The sequence below is a fragment of the Zonotrichia albicollis genome, chromosome 2 (assembly GCF_047830755.1).
Source record: "Zonotrichia albicollis isolate bZonAlb1 chromosome 2, bZonAlb1.hap1, whole genome shotgun sequence".
Taxonomy (NCBI): Eukaryota; Metazoa; Chordata; class Aves; order Passeriformes; family Passerellidae; genus Zonotrichia; species Zonotrichia albicollis.
In genome coordinates, this window is record NC_133820.1 from 94,966,503 (window position 1) to 94,987,361 (window position 20,859).

The following is a 20,859-nucleotide window of genomic DNA, read 5'->3' on the forward strand; positions in this document are numbered from 1 at the left end:
TCTTTTTGGACAACTGACAGGCAGGTGTGATCAAGAGAACAGAGAATCCAGTGATTGTAGGCAGATAGAGAGACAGGTTTGTCTGGGTGATTAGAAAGTAAAGTGAGATGGAATTGGGAAAAATGGGAGAGAGCATTGGCTGTCCCAGGACAAGGAGAAGTAACAGTGCAGAGATTGCTGAAAGGGTTAGAGGAACAAGCTGCAGCAGTATTAAGTGTCTAGGGAGATTAGGGAGACAGGACCTATTGACAAAGAGTAGTGCAAAGCATCTGTTCCAGAGGCAAGGGATAAAAAGAAGGGTAAAGTGGGTTTGAAGAACTGCCAGACCATTTCCTACTCTCAATAATCCCCCAGTGTATTTGATATAGAAGGGAGAAAGAGAACATCGGGCCCTGCACATGTCCAGCTCAGGTCACTGCTGCATCCCCCTGTCTGTGATTTCACCTCTCAGCACATCTCTGCCTGGGGTCAGGGAGGGGCAGCTGCCCCTCACCCCAGCACTGCCACAAGATAGGTGATTTTACTGCACCAGGCTTTTCAGCTCCACTTGCTTTCAAACATCCTCAGCCTACAGACCAGAAGGTTGCCCATCTTCATCCTTCCCACTGCATGACAGGATCAAGGTTAGCAGTGAGCTGGAACATTTTTTAACGAAGTTAAACCAAAGTGAACCAACCTCTAGGCTTTCTCACAGTTCTAATCTTCTGTCACCTGCATGTCTTCCTTTGCATCATGTTTGGCCTGATCTTCCCTCCAGCTTGTTTTACACATCTCTTTACCCATCACTGCATTTGCTCTCTCATATGCCACAGTCTTAGAGACAGGCAGCTGGAAACACCCAGTCAGTCTTTAGAAACATCAACAGAAATAAGAGATGCTCTTCCCATCCTTGGGGGAGCACTGAGGTCAGAACTGCCCCCAGGGAGCCAAGTGTAAAAGCAGTGTGGGTCCTAAAGACAACATGTAGGAATCCAATCTAACAAGCCAATTGTCAGTTGTTGAAGTCAATTGTTGAAGCAAGAATACATCTGGAAAAGTATCTTCATATTGATGTGAGGTACACACAGACAGACTGGGGTCACTTCAAGCTGTATGAAAAGCTCATAACAGGTAAGAAAAAACACCTGCTTTTCTGGCAGCAGCACGTGCCTCCACTGACTGTCTAAATCATCAGTCACAGTCCCAAACTCACATGCATGTGCATGGGGCACAATCATTGCCATTTTGGCCAATTCTGTCCAGCTCTGAAGATCTTGACATTCAAACTCCATCTCTCAGCTTCCTTGACCTGGTCACCCATCTACCATCAGTGTGAGGACACCCTGCTTGTGGCGTGGAGTCACCTGCTTGTCTATAGCTGATATGCCCAAAACCAAGACTCTCATGTCTTCAAGGATTTAGTCCCACTGCTTCCTGAAGCTGACTGGCCAACTGCAACAGCAGTGAGTGCAATATTCAGGAAGTGTCCACAAACAGCACAGATGAGACCGGGGCACTCTGCTTTCAAACCTTCAATACCAACAGTAGCAGTGCTGTCACAGTCCCATTTGGGTAAGGGGATGGGCAGGATTACGTGCACCTGAAAGCTGGTCTGCTGCGTTCCCCCCACAAACCTTGCCTTGAGCAATTTTATTTTATGTGGCACTCAAGTATTCTTGCAAGCAGATGCAACAAAAATACAGGTGCAGATCAACTCACGATGCCCAGTTTTTGAGGGGTGATTCTGCTTTATTATTTCCTTCTTAATAGAATAGTGCTAGCCACACTGATGAAAGATGTGTTTGTCTTACAGTATTGCTAAGGAAGAGATCAAAGACAGGTGTCATGGACCTGGGTGTCATGGAAAACTCGTGCTCTGCACCATAATAATCTTTCTATCCATTTACTGAACCCTAACAAAATACCCTTAGCTATGGGCTGGGCAGGTGCTTGCAGACATCCCTATACAAACACTGAAATAATCACATGGCAGTTGTTGACACTAGATATCTTTTAACACAAATGAACTAACTGTCAAGAAAGCCATTTCTACAGTGGGCATAAATAATCTTTTTTTATTTAATAGCATTATTTTCTTGGTGTTAGAATATTGCCAGTACACCCTGCTTGTTTAAATGTCTGAAATTCCTCTGCTCCTCTCCTGTCCTGACTAACAGAAACACCAAGCCATTATAATGCAAAAGCTTTTCCCTTACCCCATCTGAGGCATTAAGGAATGTATTAGCCAGAGTTGGATGTTTAATGGAACCTTGACACCCTGTTCTTCTTTTGCTGTGATTTTCTGATGAAAATCAATTCCTCTGTTTCACTCTCTGTGGGTTTTTTTTTCTATTCTTCTCTTTCACATATATGCTAGTTCTTATCCCCTGAGTGCTTATCATCCCTTGTGCACAGGATTTTGTCAAAGTGCTTTTGAAACTTCATGTATGATAATCAATCAGTTAATCTACTTACAAATATTTTCCAATAAATCCAGGAATTACATAAGAACTGATTTCCACTGCTGAAATAAGGCTGGTTACATCTAGAATTTCCATATAACTTCTTGTTCTTTCAGCCAAGTCAAGTTGTCCTGTACAGTGTGAAGCCTATTAACACCCTTGCTCAGTTCTAAATATATGTAGTATTTTAAAGTGTTTTATGATAGAAGTTTTTAACAAAAGCTTGTGTATTTTTGTTAGCACCTCACCTGCCTTATGTCTCCATGCAAGTTTTGTGGGTAGATATGTTTGGAGATTTAAAAAAAAATTGTATTTTTGTAATTGCTTTTTTTCTGCATACCTTCTTCTAACTCTGATCTCAGAGTCTTGACTGAGAGGCAGGGGGGATGCTCAGAACTTACCTGATATGGAGAAGGCATATGAGGGAAGGGGAATGTCAACCAGACTAAACTACTCATGCTTCAGGCTTTTCAGACCAGATAGATCCTGAAAGTGTGAAATACACTGAATACTTAGATGTACAAATACAAAAGTTGTTGCAGACATGATTGATTAAAAAAACACCAAAACAACTCAGCAGGAACAATATGCACACTATACTTCTTGCGTAATAGCTGAGTGGTTTGAGCATTTTGTGGATGAGGAGAAGCTGTTCCTATTCCAAGACTCCACTGCATTTATTAGTCCCTATTTCGTCCTGTTCTTCTCTAGTCTAAAAGGTGTAGATTCTTCAGGGAATGTGGATTTGAGCACTGTTGCCTCTTTCCCGTGAACTTAGATGCTAGGCTAAAAAACCCTCAGATTTCTTTCCTTTACTGTGTTCCTGGGTGTCACCTCCTAATAGCCACACTGGCAAAGGTAATTCTTTTCCCAATGAGACCATTTTCTTGAAAAGTGAAATACCTGAAAAAGGCTGATAGGGACCAAAAGCCATCCCTATTCATGGGGAAATGCTGTAGCATGGTTCTGTTACACAGAAGGTTGATCTTAGGGTTGATCTTAGAACAATCTATTGTCTATCTTGCCCAGTGTAACTGAAGAACAGTAAGTATGTCCCTTCAGATTGCCCACAGCAGAGGAGCCTGCTCTCAGTCTCCAGGACTGTGTAGCTTGCAGACACCTCTCCCTCTGGCAAATTTTCTTTCTAAGTAACATAGGCTGCCTAAAAACTTACTGCTCTGTACAGGCCTGCTATGCTTAAGTGCCTAATATTATGCACAATGATGTCTAGTTTGAGGGAACCTAAAATTACTCTTCTTGCATAGAGGAAGGGAAAGAAAGGCATATGCCAAAAAAAAAAAAAAAACCCAAACCAAAACAAAAAAGGCAGCCTGTCAAAATTGTCTGCAGGTGAAAAAACCCCTACCATGAATTCCACATGTAATCCCAAGTGACTGTTTCCCAGCATTGCCTATTACTGTGAGCAACTCCCTACTGAACCTGAAAGCTCCTCAGGCATTTAACTATATTCACCCACACATGTTAAGGAGATCCTGTTCTGGGGAGATAGGCACTTATCTCTTGCCTCAAGTCCCAATACAATCCAGCTTAGGAAGACAGGCATTTAAATCCCTTTTAGAAGCCTGAAAAATTAGCAGCAGTCAGAATTATGTCTGGCTTTTTCAGACATGGGCCATCAGCTCCCACATGGGTGCAAAAGGCTGAGAGCATGACTTGAGCTAAGCACAGGAATGCAAGTGTGCATTTTACCATTAGAGAGGGACTGATGTGTCACTGACATCTTACAAGACTACCCCAACTATTACACCACACTTGGGCAGAAAGCATCAACCTCTGCTACTGTGTGTGGATACGAGGAGTTGTTGGCTCCAGTTCTCACCTCAAGAGAAGAAAAAACAAGGGCAGGAAACTTACATGTGGAAAAGATGTGTCATACAACAGACAAGAAAAGCAAAGCATAACTTGTAGCTCTCCACCCTGTGCCAGAGAGCATCTGGGCTGCTAGGCCAACCTTGGGTTTGCTTGTGTCCTCTGTGATGTGGCCCTGTGCCTCATGTGTTCCAGGCTGCACAGGCGCTCAGCTGCAACACCCACCATCCACACTACCCCATGGCTGCTGGTTCTGCCATTCTGCTGGGAAGTTGGGACTCAGGGCTTAATTAGAGTCTAAAAACATCACCCACTTCCTTTCCTACAAGTTTTTGCATCTTTACGCAAAATGTGGGTGGAAGCACTGTGATCTCATTAACATCAGTCCTGCAGGGGGGATAGAGGCTGGATCCTGTGTTGATGGAGTGTTAGGAGTGTTTCAGATGAGTTTCCAAGAGGACATCAGTGCTCTAGCTGCAGGCTGGCTTTGCCCACTGGCACTGGGAGCTCAGTTCCAGCCCGTGGAAAGAAGGAGGCACTCTAAGTGCCTCAAAGAAAGCTGTCATTTTCTGCAGGTCCTCAGAAGTGCCTCTCTTTGTGTCCTCTGCCCATACAGCAGAGCTGAGGAATTAGATTGCTCCTCTTGTCCCTTCCAGGGCTAAGACACCTAAAATTTCATTGAGGTAATAACGTCTCAGTAAGCGATCTAAAGTAGTTGGATGAGATTACAGCCTGAATATTTGGGGCTTTGGAGTAAATGACTGCAAGACAAACCAAAGTGTCAATAATAAGACATTGAAAGCTGTTGAAAACCAAAGAAAAGAAAGTATTGATTAAAATAAGGATGTATTAGAGGACTATTTGAAAAGAATCAAAGACTACAGCCTTTTGTAATTATTTTCATTCCTCCTCCATGCCCCATTAGCCTTTAGAAAAAAAAATAATTTAATATCTTGTTGGAAAAAAAATTTCTTATCTTTTCTGTGACGCTGTACTCATGAACCATGGAGGGCTGAAAATAATTTGTAATACACTGAGAAAAAGTAGTGGGTCCAATAAGACTGTAATGTTAACCCATCAGTTTTCCCTCAGTTAGTCTAATTCCTTGGACAGCATTGCCTGAAAAAAGACAGAGGAGTATTTATTGCAGTAGCTTGAATATGCATCAATTGATTTTATTATACTAGAAAACCTGAGAAAGTATGGTTTATTTATATACAGATTGTGTAAATACACTGTAGGCAAGTTTCACAGTTTAATGTTGAAAGGGCTTTCATTAATGGTTTAGTTCTGAGAAAAGGATGTAAAGCAACATAAAAGAGTCAGGATTTGATTTTTACTGAGATAACTTGAAAGAATAATTCACCTTTAGTAAATGTGTTTCTTCTTTCATGTTGTTTTATGTGTTGCTCTTTCTAGTACTCCATGCATGGTTGCAAAAAATATATATTAAGAATGAATCTCTCATTGATGTGACTTAATGATGTCTATAATTTATGTTTGCCTAATTCTCTGTGTTAATAAAAAAAAAATCACCAGAGATCCATAAAATTAAATGGTTGGTTTTGTCCTGGAGCAACTATACATATGCTTTTACTTTGAGTGTGTTTCTGACAGAAGACATGAAGTCAGCTCTGCTGAGCAATCTGATACTGAAAAAATATCTTGTTAATCGTATTGTTTTTTAGAAAGTATGGAGTGGGTTTTTTTTTAAAGGTTAGGAGACTGCATTTCAAATACACTTTCAGAACTTTGTATGGCTTCCCATCCTTCTCAGAGACAAAAAGTTACCTAAAGATTTGAAATTGAATATATGGGCCAACGTCTTCTATTGTGCAATGACTGAGTTTGGTTTGTATCGATACTGAGGCTCATCTGCATTTTTGAAAACCCACCGGTTCTGTAAATGAAAGCCACGGCATCAGGACTAGGCGCTCTATTTCCTGTAGCCGAAACCAGCCACCTACCGCAAGAGCTGGCAGATAGGACCCGCTTCTCTGTCCCGAGTACTCAGGCTAAGGATAAAACTGAAAACGCGATATAGCATGCGATACACCAGTTATCGTTGTAAAGAACGTATTCGTCAGACAGGTGTAAAATTCCGGCTCCTGAGGTAGGAAAGCTCCGTACACCGAGCTACATTTGGAGGAATCGGTACCTGCAACTGAGACCTCGAGAGGAGTGAGCCTGAGGGATGCCCGAGGTGAGAGAGGCCGTGCCCAGACCCAGCGACGCCGTGGGAGTCCGCAGTAGCCCCTTATCTGTGCCAAAGTGAAGGGAAATGGTGAGACAACCCGATGAGCGCTTTCAGCCACGGCATCCTGAAGCAACGCCGTGTGCTCACTCCGCCTAGGCACTGACAGGCTTGTAGCTGTCACGGATGTGGCAGCATGAGTCCCTGCGCCCCAACCCCGCGGCCTCACCGGTCGGGCTGTCACGCTGCTACCGCCTCCCCCCTGCCTGCAGCTGCCGCCCCTATCCGTCTCCCCCTGCCCAGCCGCTCGGGCGTCCCGGCGGGGGCTGAGCCGCCGCCTTGTCGCCGCTGCCGCCGCCGAAGCCGGTCCGCCCGCCGCCGCCCCTTCCCTTCCTCCGCCACCGCACATGCCCAGAAGGGCGGGAGCCGCGGCGAGCCCGGGCGCTGCTGTGACAGCGGCGGCGCTTTCCCTTCCGTGGGTGGGTGGGGGCCGCGCCGCGCCCCCCGGCCCGGCGGAAACACTGCGCCGGCCGCCGGCTTGCCCAGTGCCTTCCCCGCCGCGCCCCGAGCCCGCTGCCGCCGCGGGGCGGGAGGCGGCCATGTCGCTATTGTCTGCGCTGGTGCCCTTGCTCCGGGTGTACTGCATCGGCCTCCGCGTCATCCTGCACCAGCTGCGCCGCCGCTTCCAGCCGCGGTGCGCCCCGGCCTCAGGTGAGCACCGCAGCCGGCGCCGCGGGGCGGGGCGGCTCCGGGCCGGGGGGCGGCAGCCCCCGCCGCGGAGAGGGGAAAGTTTGCCGCGCCTCCCCCCACCCACCACGGGCAGGCGGCAGTTCGGGGCCCTGGGGCCGAGACCGCGCGGCCCAGCCGGGAGCGGCCGGACAGGGAAGGGAAGGAGAGAACGGGGCAGGGCAGCCGCGACCTTGGCTATAGCGAGGGGCGCTCGGGCCGTGCCGCATCCCCCGAAGCGGGGCAGGGGCTGAGGCACCGCGGCGGCCCCGGCACGGGCGCCGCCGCCGGACTCCTCCCCCGCTCCCCTTCGCCGGCCGAGCGGGAGCCGCCGAGCTGCCCGAGGGCAGCGGCCCCGGGGGGCTGCGACTGGCGGGGCGCCCTCCCCGCCCCCGCTGCATCCCGCCCTCGCTGCCGGCGCCAGGCCCCGGCCCCACCGCCCCGTCCGGCCCCCGGGCCGCGGCCGCCCCGGACGCGGGGCGGGGCGGGGGGCCGGGCCCGGGACGGGCGCCTGGCTGCACGCCGGCCTGACTTGTGGCCTCGGGAGGCGGTGTGGGGGTTCCGTGGTCAGGGTGTCCCTGCTTCTCTTCTTCTTCTCTTTGGCTCTCTGACAGTGTCTCCCGAGACCTCGGCTCAGAGCCGCGCGGGCGCTCCCTCCCTCAGCCCAGGTAGGTGCTTGGAAGGCGGGTAGCGGCGGGCAGCTCCCCCGGCCCGGGCGCTCCTGCTGCCCCCTGTGCCCCCACCCCACCGGGGCCTCCGGGAGCGCCGCTTTCGGCTTCCCTGTCCCGGCTGCTCCAGGAGGCGAACGTACCCGTGCTCCAAAAGCTTAGTATTTGATACCGGCTGACACTCGCTGACAGCCTTTAAGCTGCCAAGTGAGTGACACTTGCAGTTTTTTTTCTAAGGGACTTCTGATTAGTCGTTAGTTTAAGAAGTTAGGTTTTTGCACTTTTCTGATTTGGATCAACAGTGTGTTAAATGCTGACTTAGGGGAAACTTTGAGTTTATCAGAAAAAACCAATTATCTACTTGCATTACTCTTGAAGGCTAAAACATTTCTGACTTTATAAACTTAGAGCAAACTGAGTTCAGGCAGATGTGTAGGTTATCATCAGAGCTGACCATACAGCTGCATTGAAGTCCTTTAACTTTCTCTCTTTAACAGCAAGTGAGCCTTTGTGGCCCTGTCCATAGTTTTAACCAGAGGAATAGTAAAAAAGTAATATTGAGAGGGCCTAGTGTTTCAGTAAGGAATTCAGGCAGATGAGGATATTGGTAAAGACAATAGCTGAAGTACTGGGAAGGGGATGGAACAAGTACGCTGCACAATAGGAGCTTATTTGTTCATCTTATCACACCTCGCATCCTTGGGTAGTGTTTTGTGTGCTTTTTATTCATTCCTGATTCTTCTGCTGGGGTTCCCTTCCTCATTCTCAGAAGGCAGCAATGAAATCCTCAAACAAACGAGAGGACCCCGGTGACAAAAAGGGCAGATGTGCATATGGTTTGAAGTCATCTGAGCATTTTTCTAGCATTAGCGTTTCTTGGCAGAGGAAATTTGGGTATTTTGCCTAGGGTGTGTAACACTTTCCAAATCTTTTTTTGAACCACAGAGAAACAGCATGATGAAAATGTGACCCAGTGTTTTGTTGCACGCAGCTCTTTGCTGCTAGTGAAAAAAGCATTGAATTTGGAAGTGCCAGAGGAAGGCAATGAAGATCCAACCCAGGAAATGCCACTTAGCTAAGTGGGACCAAGGCAGATTTGACAGATGTGAAAAGTTTTCTTTGAGCCTTAACTTGTGATCTTTTTTTTCCAAGGACAAGTGGTTTCGTCCTCAGCTTGTTGTTTGCACGCAGTTCCCTCTTGGCAGTTACCTGCTGCCTTGCTTTCACTCGCTGTGTCCAACCATTGCTTGAAGAACTGCTTCACCTTAACATCTGCGACCTTTTTACCCAGATGAACCATGTTTCCATAATAACTTCAAAATAGTGATGTCAGTGTAACAGAAAGAAAAGTGTTGTTAGAACAAGCTTGGGTCAGTAAACTACAGTTCCTGTAAGAAAACCCCGAGTGCCTTTTTCAGGCCGTAATCTAGAAAGGTGTATATGTTTAAAATCTTCTGTATCTTTTCTAAGGGGTGTCCATAACTCTCACAAGTATGGGCATTTTATTGTCAGGGTCCTTTCCTCAGGAGAGCTTGGAGTGGCAAAGGGGAGCTGGGAGCAGGACTGGGAGGCAGAGATAGCCATTCCTCTGATCCTCTCTTCCTTGGCCCCAGTTTCCATATCAGAGTTCCCACTCTCTGTGCAACAGCACTGCAGATCTCACTTGGAAGATTTAAAAGAGAGAGATGTCTGCTGGCTTGTCCTTTAGCTTTGTGGACGAGTGAAAGGTTCTGGTCTCAATGCAGCCCTTCTGCCTCTGAATTTTCCGAGAAAAGCTTGCTTTCTTATTCTTGTTGTGAAGAAGGTCTCAAGATTTTAATCCAAGTAAACAAAACTAGTTTCACTTTTATTTTTCCTTACCCTAACTTAAGAGTTGTGTGCTCTTGGCACATGTGCTTTTAAAACTGACCCATGTGTTCTTTCACATCCTGCTGGAGTTCATCTGATTTTTATAGATGGAATTCAAGACATTTTTTTGGGGAAAGAGTTTCAGCTCTGAAATCTAGGTTCACTGCAAAAACCTGGTAATTGTTTTGAGTTGCAAACTGAAAAAATAATAACATTCTCTATTCAAGTGAATGTCCCCCACCTCAACACAGAGTAAGAAAGTTAACCTGAAACTCTGATCTTGAAGCTCAGGGAAGGAAAATACAGAGCTGAGACTACAAACAGCATAGTTTGTAGTCAGCGATTGCTTTGCTAACTAAAATCAGCATAGAGGAAAGTGCAGAAATAAAGGGGAACTTAAGTTAAACTTAAAAATACTTCTCCAAGTACTAATTGCATAAACAGTATAACTGCTAATACCTAGTTTTAGTGTTCAGTGATTTAAACTATGAATAGTTTTCTTAGAAATTACTGTTTGGACTTCTATGCAGTGCTTAATCTTAGTTAATTGGAGGGAGGAAAAAAGTCCTGCATGACTAAAGTTCCTGATTAAAACAGCTTTTTAAAAACACAAATCTAATCAGTGGATTGATAAAAGATAAACCAATATTAATTGTGACACCAGGATATTACACCAGTGGAAATGTGATCACCAAAAGTCATCCTACTGATAAGAAAAATGGTTCATATAATTAAAAGCTTCTCAAGGAATTTTTTTGGCATCTTTCTCCTGCATTTTTTCTTCTGTACATATTTAATTGAAATTTAGTAGGGGAAACCTAAATCCTGAGTGTTACATAGTAGTTTTGAAGTCTTTGTAGTTAAATTTGGAACCTGTAATGTGTAGAAAAGGAAAACCTATCTGAAGAAGGTGGTTATGTGGAACAAGTTAAGGAGGTCTTAAATGTGACTCCTGTTCTTCTTAAAACGTGTTGAAATTTCATACTTTTTTTAAAATTTCCTCAGTTTTTAGTTACTCAGCATCCACATTTGTACCAAGTTTCTTTAGAGTTAATTGTGAAATGTTGATTTAGGATCATGCATATCTTAATTTTGATTCATATTTTGAGGTCTCTTACTTTATATGACTAACACGTAGTGGGAGCCTGAGCACTGCCTGCTCAAAGCTGTGTGAGCTCCAGGTAGTAAATCATCCAGAGGTGGGTAAGGAAATGACCAGGTAGGAAGGATTGATGGCAGGCAAAAATGCAGTTACATCAAGCAGTTAAACCCTCTCCCCACGCATGCCCCTAAAAGAGTCATTAAGTTATTTTCAGAATGAGGAATCACTTGCTTTATGGTTGCTGCTCTGGTGACTGAGGCAAAGGTTGTGGGACAGGGATACCCACAGGGTGCCATTGCTGTGCATGCACAGGGAGGCAGAGCTAAGGTTGCAGGGTGTCTGCACACCCCACATTTCCTCACATCCCCGTGCTTCGTTTCACAATCCAAGTGACCGTCGTGCGGGTTTTGAACCAATTTTCTTTGCCAGCGGGGAAACTGAGCTCTACCTGCAAGGGTAGCACAGCTGCCTTTCAGGACACAAGCCACCACTAGCATTGATATTTTGGCCCAAGGCCTGCTCTGGAGAGGGAGGTCTTGTGTTTGTGTTAGGAGAATGAGACAGGGGGCCTGAGAGGTGTGAGGAGACAGCACAGCCTGCCCCGAACAGCCCAGATGAGGTGCTAGGGCCAGAAAGTCAGGGCTCTTCTCGTCCTGTGGCAGCAGAGTTCGCTGCAAAGCCAGCAGAGGATCCTCTCTGCAGGCTCTTGGAAACCTCTGTCCTGATACTGGCTGGTGGTGTTGGCCAGCTGTGTGGAGGAGGCAAGGGTATGAAACAGCAGCCTCTCCAAAGGTGCTCTCCTCTGGGTGGGAATTCAGGGTTGCTCTTGTTTTTGCCAGGAGTAGACTATGAACGCTTTTTCTGCAAGTGAAGTTTATCTCCTCCTGGAATAAAAGGAGAGGTATGGGGTTTGGGCTTGTGTTCATAATGCTAGTTATGCTGTATAACACTCGATGAGAGGCAGGCATGATGAGCAGCTTATATCTGAGCTGTTACTGAAGGCTGTATTATAGTGGCACATCCTTAGCTGGCAGTGCTACTCTGGGCCACTATTGCCAAGTGCCTGATACATCACAAAATGAAGGCAAAGCTGTGACATACATAAGAATGAAGAGTGGGGTGAGTCTGTAACACTCCCATACTCTGAAATAACTTCTACTTTGTCAGTTGGTGACAAACTTTTTATGATCCAAGGTGTGTCATACTAATTTTGAACATTAAAGATGCATCAACTCTTTTATTTCAGTGCCTTCCTCCTTACTTTCAGGAATTGCCAGATAAACTGCAGAGGAAACTGTAAGATTTAGTGAAATGCCATGAGCCTCTGTGCTTCCTCAAGACAGCATGTCATGGATTGAAATGGAGGAGTCTGAAAGCCATGATTGTATGTATCAATGTGATATGTCAGTGCACTATCTGATGGCATGGCAGGGTTTCCTCATTACACATTACAGCACTTGGTCTTTCAAAATCATCCGTTTTTGTGGGATTGCATACCTTGGTGCTGTTGATATGCACATGTTTGGAATTAAGCAGCATTACCATGTTGAATCAATAGTTTATCCTGGCAACTTAAAGGCACTGAATGAATCACAGTAGAAGGCATGCTAGTAGGCAGAACTTTGCCCCTCCCTCAGGAAAAAATGCAAAGTGTCTACACCCAGAAGTAAATCTTCAGAACAAATCCAATAAAATGCTTGCCCTGCATCTCTCATTCTGCTTCTAAACAAACAGCTGTGTTTAGATAAAGTATTGGTTAACCTGTCTTTGGTTTTCCATTCAAGGCATTCAGAAAATGTTGCAAAATACCAGCTGTAGTTCAGAGAGAAAACTATCTTTTCTTGTGAATGTTCTCCAACAGCAGAAAGCACCCCAGAGAAGCTTGCACACATGCTTTTTTTTTTTTTTTTTTTTAATATTCCCTCACAGTAATATGAAAAAGTTGGATTGTTTCTTCCTGCCCTAACCAGCCAGTCTTACCACCTGAGGATTTCTGGGCTTGGGCACAGGTGCAGCTCCCGAGCAGCAGAGAAGTAGCAGTTCTGTTCTTTTCAGTCTGATGCTCCTTATGTTCCTCTCCTGTTCTCTTTCTCTGGATTTTTGTGAAGGAAGCTGCATCTGTGTCTAACTCATGTCTTCCTTCTTCTTCTCAATGCTGGCCAAGGCCCTGGAAAAAGGCTTGTTGCTGTCACAGTGGAGTGGAAGAAATAGAGAAGTGTCAGTCCAATTGTGCTGTGCCGTGACTTGGCTTTTTGGTGAAGTGAGATCAGCTCGGGTGGGTGCCAGCTGCCAGCACTGTTCACAGGGGCACTGTAGGCCTCAAGTAGCACTTGCATGTGACTGCTCAAGAAGTGTTTTCCTGTGCAGATATCAAGGTACAGATTGCCAAGTCTTGCCTTGTCACCACACTCATCTCTAGTGTCATCTCCTCTCAACTTCTGTAGCCTTTTGAAGAAAATGCTGCAAAATTATTTTCCAGCTGATGTGGATAACATTTATTAGTGCTTTTCTGTCTGCTTTTCCTGTAATTATTATGTACTGTTATTCCAGGAACCACAAATGTGAGTTAGTACTTCAGGACATGACTTTGATTTCAGAAAGAGAAGGACAGGAAAGGTGTCAGACATGTATTGTTGATCTGCATGTAGGTTCAAGCTCCTTTTCCTTTTATTTCAGTCAGAAAACACCTTTGCATTTGAGAGGAGCAGATCATTGCCATAATTTGCATCACAGATTTTTTATTACAATTTTTTTAAAGCGAAAGCTGGAACAGTTAGATTAAGCTTCCAAAACTTCTTTCAAAATAAACAAATAAGAAAACCTTTGCTCCTTCAGTATCTGGTTTCAGTTGAAATAAAAGCTAACAACAAAGTTTAGTAATTCTTTGGCAAGAGGATGTTGATCTAGTTCTAAATTAAGAGGCAGGAAAATGCTATAGCAGATGACCAATTCTTGTGACAGTAATTTATCAAATCTGTGGTGGTACTTCGGCTTTCTCTACCCAGAATTATGAAATTCCAAAAAAAAATACTTACTCAGGTCTTCTAGCTCAGTTTCACGCAGAATAGGATCTATTAAAACCCCTTTTATTTTTTGACAATCCAGTGGGCTTCTTATAGGTCACACTTGCTGCAAATTTCATCTTTAAATTTGCAAACGTAATTAGTGAGTAGGTTTCTTGATACATTCACAGAAACGCTGATTTCACATAGTTGAGTGTGGTCAAACTTGTGCTTTCTCATTGTATCTTTATCTTACTGCCTTTATCAGGTACTCATTAATGAGTGAAGGATCAAAAGGTGGGACGGTGGCCAAGAAGCAATGGAGAATAAAAGTTTAGAAGGTTCCCCATCAGACCTAAAGTTAGTGGCTCACCCGAGAGCAAAGAGTAAAGTGTGGAAGTACTTTGGGTTTGATACCAATGCAGAAGGATGCATATTACAGTGGAAGAAGATCTACTGCCGGATTTGCATGGCACAGATTGCCTATTCAGGAAACACGTCCAACCTTTCCTACCACCTTGAAAAGAACCACCCAGATGAATTCTGTGAGTTTGTGAAAAGCAACACTGAGCAAATGAGGGAAGCCTTTGCCACAGCATTTTCAAAAATCAAGCCGGAGTCATCACAGCAGGTTGTTCAAGATAGCCTCATCATGAAGACCTACCAGAACTACGAAAACAAAAAACATCAGGAACTGACATCTGCAGTCATCAGCTTAATTTGTGAGGGCATGTATCCAGCCTCCATCGTTGATGAACCTACCTTCAAGGCCCTCTTGAGAACAGCGGACCCCAGGTATGAACTTCCGAGCCGGAAGTACTTCTGTACAAAAGCAATTCCTGAAAAGTACAGTGCTATTAGAGAAATTGTGCTGAAAGAGCTCACTGAGGTTCTCTGGTGTGGCATATCCACGGACATGTGGAGGAGTGAAAACCAGAACAGGTCATATGTAACTGTGGCAGTTCACTTTCTGAGCAGCAGTCCTGCCAACTGCCTGGCTGTGAACTCACGGTGTTTGAAAACGTTCGAAGTACCTGAGGATAACACTGCAGAGACCATTACACGAGTCCTTTATGAAACATTCATTGAGTGGGGGATCAATACAAAAGTCTTTGGTGCTACGACAGATTACAGTAAAGACATTGTAAAAGCTTGCTCTCTCTTAGATATTCCCGTACAGATGCCTTGTTTGGGGCACACTTTTAATGCAGGAATACAACAAGCTTTTCAGCTCCCCAAACTCTGCAACCTTCTTGCCAGGTGCCGAAAGCTGGTGGAGTATTTTCAGCAGTCTACGGTCGCTATGTATATGCTGAGCGAAAAGCAGAAGCAGCAGAATATTCTCCACTGCATGCTGGTAAGCGACCGTGTTTCCTGGTGGGGAAGCACGCTCGCTATGCTGCAGCGCCTCAAGGAGCAGCAGTTTGTCATTGCCGCTGTTCTCGTGGAGGACAGCAACAACCACCACCTCATGCTGGAATCCAGTGAGTGGAATACAATCGAAGGGCTGGTGGAGCTGCTCCAGCCTTTCAAGCAGGTTGCAGAGATGATGTCTGCTTCAAAGTACCCGACGATAAGTATGGTAAAGCCACTTCTCCACATGCTTCTGAATACCACTCTGAACATCAAAGAGAACGATTTGAAAGAAATCAGCATGGCAAAGGAGGTGATTGCTAAAGAGTTGTCAACCACCTACCAGCACACACCTGAGATAGACATGTTTCTCAATGTTGCAACTTTCTTGGATCCCCGCTACAAGAAACTTCCTTTTCTTTCAGCCTTTGAGAGGCAGCAAGTGGAAAACAGAGTGGTGGAAGAAGCAAAAAGCCTGCTGGAGAAAGTGAAAGAAAATAGTTTTAGAACTGAGGAGAAATTCTTCACTGTTTCAGAAGAGCCCCCTATGAAAAAAATCATAATCTCCTCTACTCCTCCTCCTACCAGTGTCATCAACAACATGCTTGCAGAGATCTTTTGCCAGACAGGAGGCGTGGAAGACCAGGAGGAATGGCATGCTCAAATCGTTGAGGAGTTGAGCAACTTCAAGTCACAAAAGGTCCTTGGTTTGAATGAAGACCCATTGAAGTGGTGGTCTGACAGACTAGCGCTGTTTCCAGTTTTACCAAAAGTTCTTCAAAAATACTGGTGTATTCTGGCCACAAGGGTCTTCCCTGAACGCCTTTTTGGCTCTTCTGCTAATGTTGTGAGTGCAAAGAGAAACCGGTTAGCCCCGGCTCACGTGGATGAGCAGATCTTTTTGTATGAAAACAGTCGCAATGGGTCTGAGGCAGAACCGGAGGACGAAGATGAAGGAGAGTGGGGTTTGGAACAGGAACAGATTTTTAATTTAAATGACTCAGTAAACATAAACAACAGTTTCTTTAATATTCGAGACAGTGGGTTTGTTTGACAGGACTGCTGCGGTACATTTAATGACAAAGAAAAGAGGTATTTGTCTTAAGTTACCAAAAATTCTTTTGTTGTATGCTATGAATGCTGTAAATATTGAACAGTTGTAACAAACTTGATTTAGCTTCCAATGTCTGTGTTTTTCCCACTGTCTTAAAACATGAATGACTTGTGATCAAACAGCACTGAAATGAATGAGGAAATAAATTCTACAAAGACCGTGATTTCTGACTGTGGCCCAGATTTCAGAAAGCACTTATCCATGTGCTTCCTTTCCACTTGTTTCAGTGGGAGACAAACACATGCTTATGTGCTTTCTATCATAAAATTATTTTCCTGAGTTAGGACCTTGAGGAAGTTTTTTAAAATTTATGCCTCCATTTGTAAATCCTGTGTGACTCAGGATGCTAGCTTTAAATTTTGGATTTTAAAATATTTTTAAAATCCATAGATCTGAGCAGTGAATATTTTTAGAATATATTGTTGCTATGGAATGGAAAAAGATCTTGAGCCTGATTTTCACTACCTCATGTCTTAGGTCTGGTCTATGCTAGTAGAGTTCAGCTGGTATAATTCTGTTGGTTAGGGGGCTGATGTGTTATTATTTTAACTGATACTGTGCTGGCATAGGCTGTAGTGTGGATGCATTTATACCAGGATAATTTATTTTCCTTTCCAGTGCAGTGTAAATGGTTTGAACACTTTAACTGGTATTGCTGTGTCCGCATTAATCCAGTTTTACCATTTAACTGCAGTTAAATGGCAAAATTGGTTGTTTTGCTTTGTGTCTAAGCAAGTCCTGATTGTAGTCTCTTGTGCTTTTGCTAAGTGGGAACCAAGTGTGGGGTCGAGGCAGTGTCCTGTTACCTTTGCCTTGTGCCGATGCCATGGCTGATACCACACGGTGTGTAGCAGGCAAGGCATCAGCTCTTTGGTGAGGGAGGGAGGGGGAGAGGGGAGGGAGACGTCTACAGGCTGCTGGTCTAATGGTTTATCTGTGTTATAAAATCCTTAACCTCTTCGTTTAATGGGGACTTTGCCCAGGGTAGCTTGAAAATTTTGTTGGCAAGAAAACAAAATAAAAAGCTTTAATGTTATGTAAATATATTTAAAAGAAGGGGACCCCTGAATTTCCTCACATGTATTTAGTGAATCTTTAAATTTGTTTTTTGTTATGTTAGCACTTAAAAACTTTTTTCACCTCTTTTTATTCAGTTTGTAGAGTGGACTTCAGTCCTATCCAGTCTAATGTTTGAGTACTGTTTCCGATTAGTTGTGTATTGTAACTTCTCCCTTTGTGTCTCTGAGCTTAAGTGTTTTAAGCCCCTTTGAGAACTTGACAAAAAAAGAAAAAAGAAACCAACCTGAGATTCCCCCCCTCCCCCCCAAAATCTCTTATGAAATACTGCAGGTCGTAAATGGGATCAGAGTTCACGCTAGACACAAAATAGGATGCACCAGCTTTTTTTTCTGAGATGCAGTGGAGAACTCTTGGCATTTTCCAGTTACAATTCCAGTTAATCAAGGTTTGCTTGGGGTTTTATTTCTGTTACTGGTGTCTCACCCCCACCCCCCCCGCTTTGGTGTTAGTCTACAACTACGTTGAGCAATATCGATGTGTTACTGTTCTGGAGGAAGAAAGTTGGGGCTTTTTCATCACAATGACACCTGTGGACATTGGGTTGTAAAAAGAGCACAGACAGCAGGAAAATACCAAAATGGGAATGGTGATGGAATTGAATCTATTGCCAAATGGTTTGTTTATGGTTTGGTTTAATAATTTTTGGAAGTTTGAGGCCTCTGTGTTCTTTGTAGGTGGTGGGAAGGGATGGGTGAGTGAGGGGAAAGGACAGAGGTTAGGCTAAAGAACACTGAAGTACTTGCAACTACATATAGAAAAATGTTTAAGCCTGGGAAAAATGCAGTTAGCAAGTGATGCAGCCTGTGTTTGGCTGTTAGTAAACCTGGGTTTTCACTTTCCAGCCCCCTGAAAGCTGATTTGCACTTATACAAAGTACATGCACTGTGCATCCTGTTGAATGTTGCTACTCTCCATGTCCACTGTAGAGTTGTATATGTCTGCCCAAGGCGCAAAAACGCAGGCTTGGCCTAAAATTCCATAAGTAAATCTGCTATCTGTGAGGGCAACAAAATTAAATTATGGAAGGGAGTGAGGTACCTGAGCTCCTGTGACACCCCAGCAGTCTGCCAGGAAGAGCTCTTGATTTTTGCGGTCATCACTTGCAGGAGCTGTTCGCACCAGTGCAAGCCCTCCCTCCAGGACCTGCACAAATGCTGGTGTGAAGTGTGTGAATCTTGTCTTACGTGAGCAGAATTTAAAGCTGTGCCCTCACAATCAAGGCAAAGCCCAGAGCACCCTTGGTCTGCACTTGGCCTTCCCCTGTTGGCAGCATTGTATCCATCTTCATCCTCCTAGGGCTGCACATAAACAGTGACGCTTACAAGGAGTTTTACTGAGATCAGTGCAATGCACTACTCTCTTCCTTCCAGCTTCTTTTTATTTTTTGGTATCCAAAATAAAATTGTAGTTGGTTCAATTGATGTGTCTCAGCATTCTTTGAAAAAAAGGAGAAGAAAAAGAAAAAAAAAAAAGCAAAACCATTGTTAGTCTTACCCATTGTCTTTGAGATTTTTTTTTTTTATTTAATGTTCTAAACCTGGAATACTGTTAAATAAACCAGAAAAATAAGTTAGTTACTAGATTATTTGTCTGATGTGTGGTCATATCTACAGCACTTTATGACTTTGAACTCTTCTGCAATAGGGGGAGGTTGTATTCTGAGGATTTAAAGCTATGCATTTATTTTCCTTTTGATCCTGTAAGTTATTTTTTAAAAATGCTGTACAAATCTTTTGGATTAAAAAAAATGAGGATGAAAAATATTGGAAGTTTAGATGGTTTCTCTCACTTAAATATGTGTGGTGTTTTTCATTTATTGACAAGATTTTCTGTTGTTTAGTTGGGTGGAGGAGGAAAGTTCCACAGCTGTTTTAAATATTGCTACAAATTGAGTTAACCCTCATGTTGCTGCTAACATTGGCCCATAACAATTTCCTAATAACACTTTTAAGTCAACTTTATGTTTGTGTTTCTTGACAACTTCTTTGGATCCACAGCCTAACGTTTCCTTTTCAGTACAGGTGAGACATCTTTTTGGAGGGACAATAGAGGAACAAACTTCAGCTTTTGAGTACTTTCATGCTAAAAAAGTGAATTTTTGAACAGGGTCTCAAAGTTCCTTCTCTGTGTCAAAAGAAGAATTGCCAAGTCACCAACTAGGTATTGCCAATTCAGTATTAAAACTCAGTGGGCTACCTGAGATTTCTTGGGGTAATAGTATAACTAAAGGGAGTTTGGGGTTTCTGACCAACTCTTGCACAAATTTCACCTCCCTCTGCCATCAGAGATTATGAGAAGACAAGAAAACCTTAACCATACTGAAGTTGAAAAGGTGAATTTTTCCAGCAAACAATGTCTGAAGTGCTTTGGTTTAAAGGAGGGTAATAAAGTTCTGTATTATTTATGGAAAGGGTGTATGGTTTTAGGTTTCTATTGCAGCAGTCTGTTAGATTAATTTCAAGCATTTTCTTTAACCAATGTCATGGTGTCCAATTAGCTTTACAGGGGCATTTGTAAGCAGGCAGGAATATTAAAAGCAAAAGAAACACAAATTGGTTATTTATAATATTTTTTAGGACTTCTGAAAACTTAAAAGTCATGTGTAGTTCTTGATTTTTGTCCAGCTTAAAAAGAAGGGGCTGCCTGAGGACATCATTTCTGAAGGAGGGGAAATGCATGTATATGAACACAGAAGTAGTGTCTTTTACATACCCCATGACAACTGGGTAAAGAAAACTTCATGCTGGAAAAATTACATTTTAGTGTCTGCACACCATCCTCCTTTTGATAGTCTCCATTTCTGAGTGTCCTGAAGATCTGGTGATCCTGGCCCTGGTGGTATTATCTAGTCTAGACTGTCTTTTTAGCTCTGCTGGAAGGACTCTCATGGTCTCTTTAGTTTTGTGGCTTTTTTTTTTTCCCTTTGGACCAGACTATGTGGTCTGTCTTGCCTTATCTCCTCCAAATTAATGTTCTGCTAAATTTAAAACATTTTTAGGGAACATAGGGAAATTACGGAAATTGGTTTTGCTTTTTTAGTAACATTTGGTGCTGTAGAGAGAAGTTGAAGATACAGCTTCATTTTATGTCTGCCTTAAGAGCACATCAGTAAAGCACGTCTTAATGATACTATTTAAACTAATTTCAAAACATCTCTGCAGTTGCAGTTTATAACGCTGTTGATTTTAAATACAAAAGAATTTCCTTTAGATTGAATAATAAAAATAAATTAAATATATATTCACTGTTGTTGCAATGCCCCTTCAGTGGCCCTGTAGTTGGGTTAAAATGCCACAGAGGAACTGAGTTTAGCATTAAAAAAATTGAAAAAATTAAAAACTAACCACTGTTTGTGAACTTACCATGTGTTCTAAAAACACAGTTGGATTTATATGTTTTTAAAAATTCAAAGGCTGTTGCAAGAAATATTTTCAAATAAGAGTCCTCAGAACTTGGAACTGTTAAAATATTAAGATTTTTGAGCATTTCTGCTGACATTTC

At 43.7% G+C, this 20,859-nt stretch overlaps 2 protein-coding genes across 8 annotated transcripts in view; both read left to right on the forward strand.

Moving 5' to 3' along the window:
• ZBED1 (zinc finger BED-type containing 1) overlaps positions 1-18,940 on the forward strand; it is a 54,258-nt gene extending 35,318 nt beyond the window's left edge. For 2 of the 5 annotated variants that reach the window (XM_026793627.2, XM_074535703.1), the window contains exon 2: positions 14,080-18,940. In XM_026793627.2, coding sequence (XP_026649428.1) covers positions 14,131-16,218 — 2,088 coding nt within the window. In that variant the 5' untranslated portion in view covers positions 14,080-14,130 and the 3' untranslated portion in view covers positions 16,219-18,940. Of the gene's footprint in view, positions 1-7,036; positions 7,177-7,805; positions 7,860-12,076; positions 12,194-14,079 lie in introns of those variants that run through there. The other 3 variants (XM_014267211.3, XM_026793628.2, XM_005487243.4) reach the window with 3 other exon arrangements.
• DHRSX (dehydrogenase/reductase X-linked) overlaps positions 1-20,859 on the forward strand; it is a 186,357-nt gene that overhangs the window by 19,182 nt on the left and 146,316 nt on the right. Inside the window, exons 1-2 of one of the 3 annotated variants that reach the window (XM_074535704.1) lie at positions 6,858-7,176; positions 7,806-7,859. The exons of 1 other annotated variant lie outside the window; for it this stretch is intronic. In XM_074535704.1, the coding sequence (XP_074391805.1) occupies positions 6,873-7,176; positions 7,806-7,859 (358 nt within the window). In that variant the 5' untranslated portion in view covers positions 6,858-6,872. Of the gene's footprint in view, positions 1-6,857; positions 7,177-7,805; positions 7,860-20,859 lie in introns of those variants that run through there. One more of the 3 variants, XM_074535705.1, reaches the window with a different exon arrangement.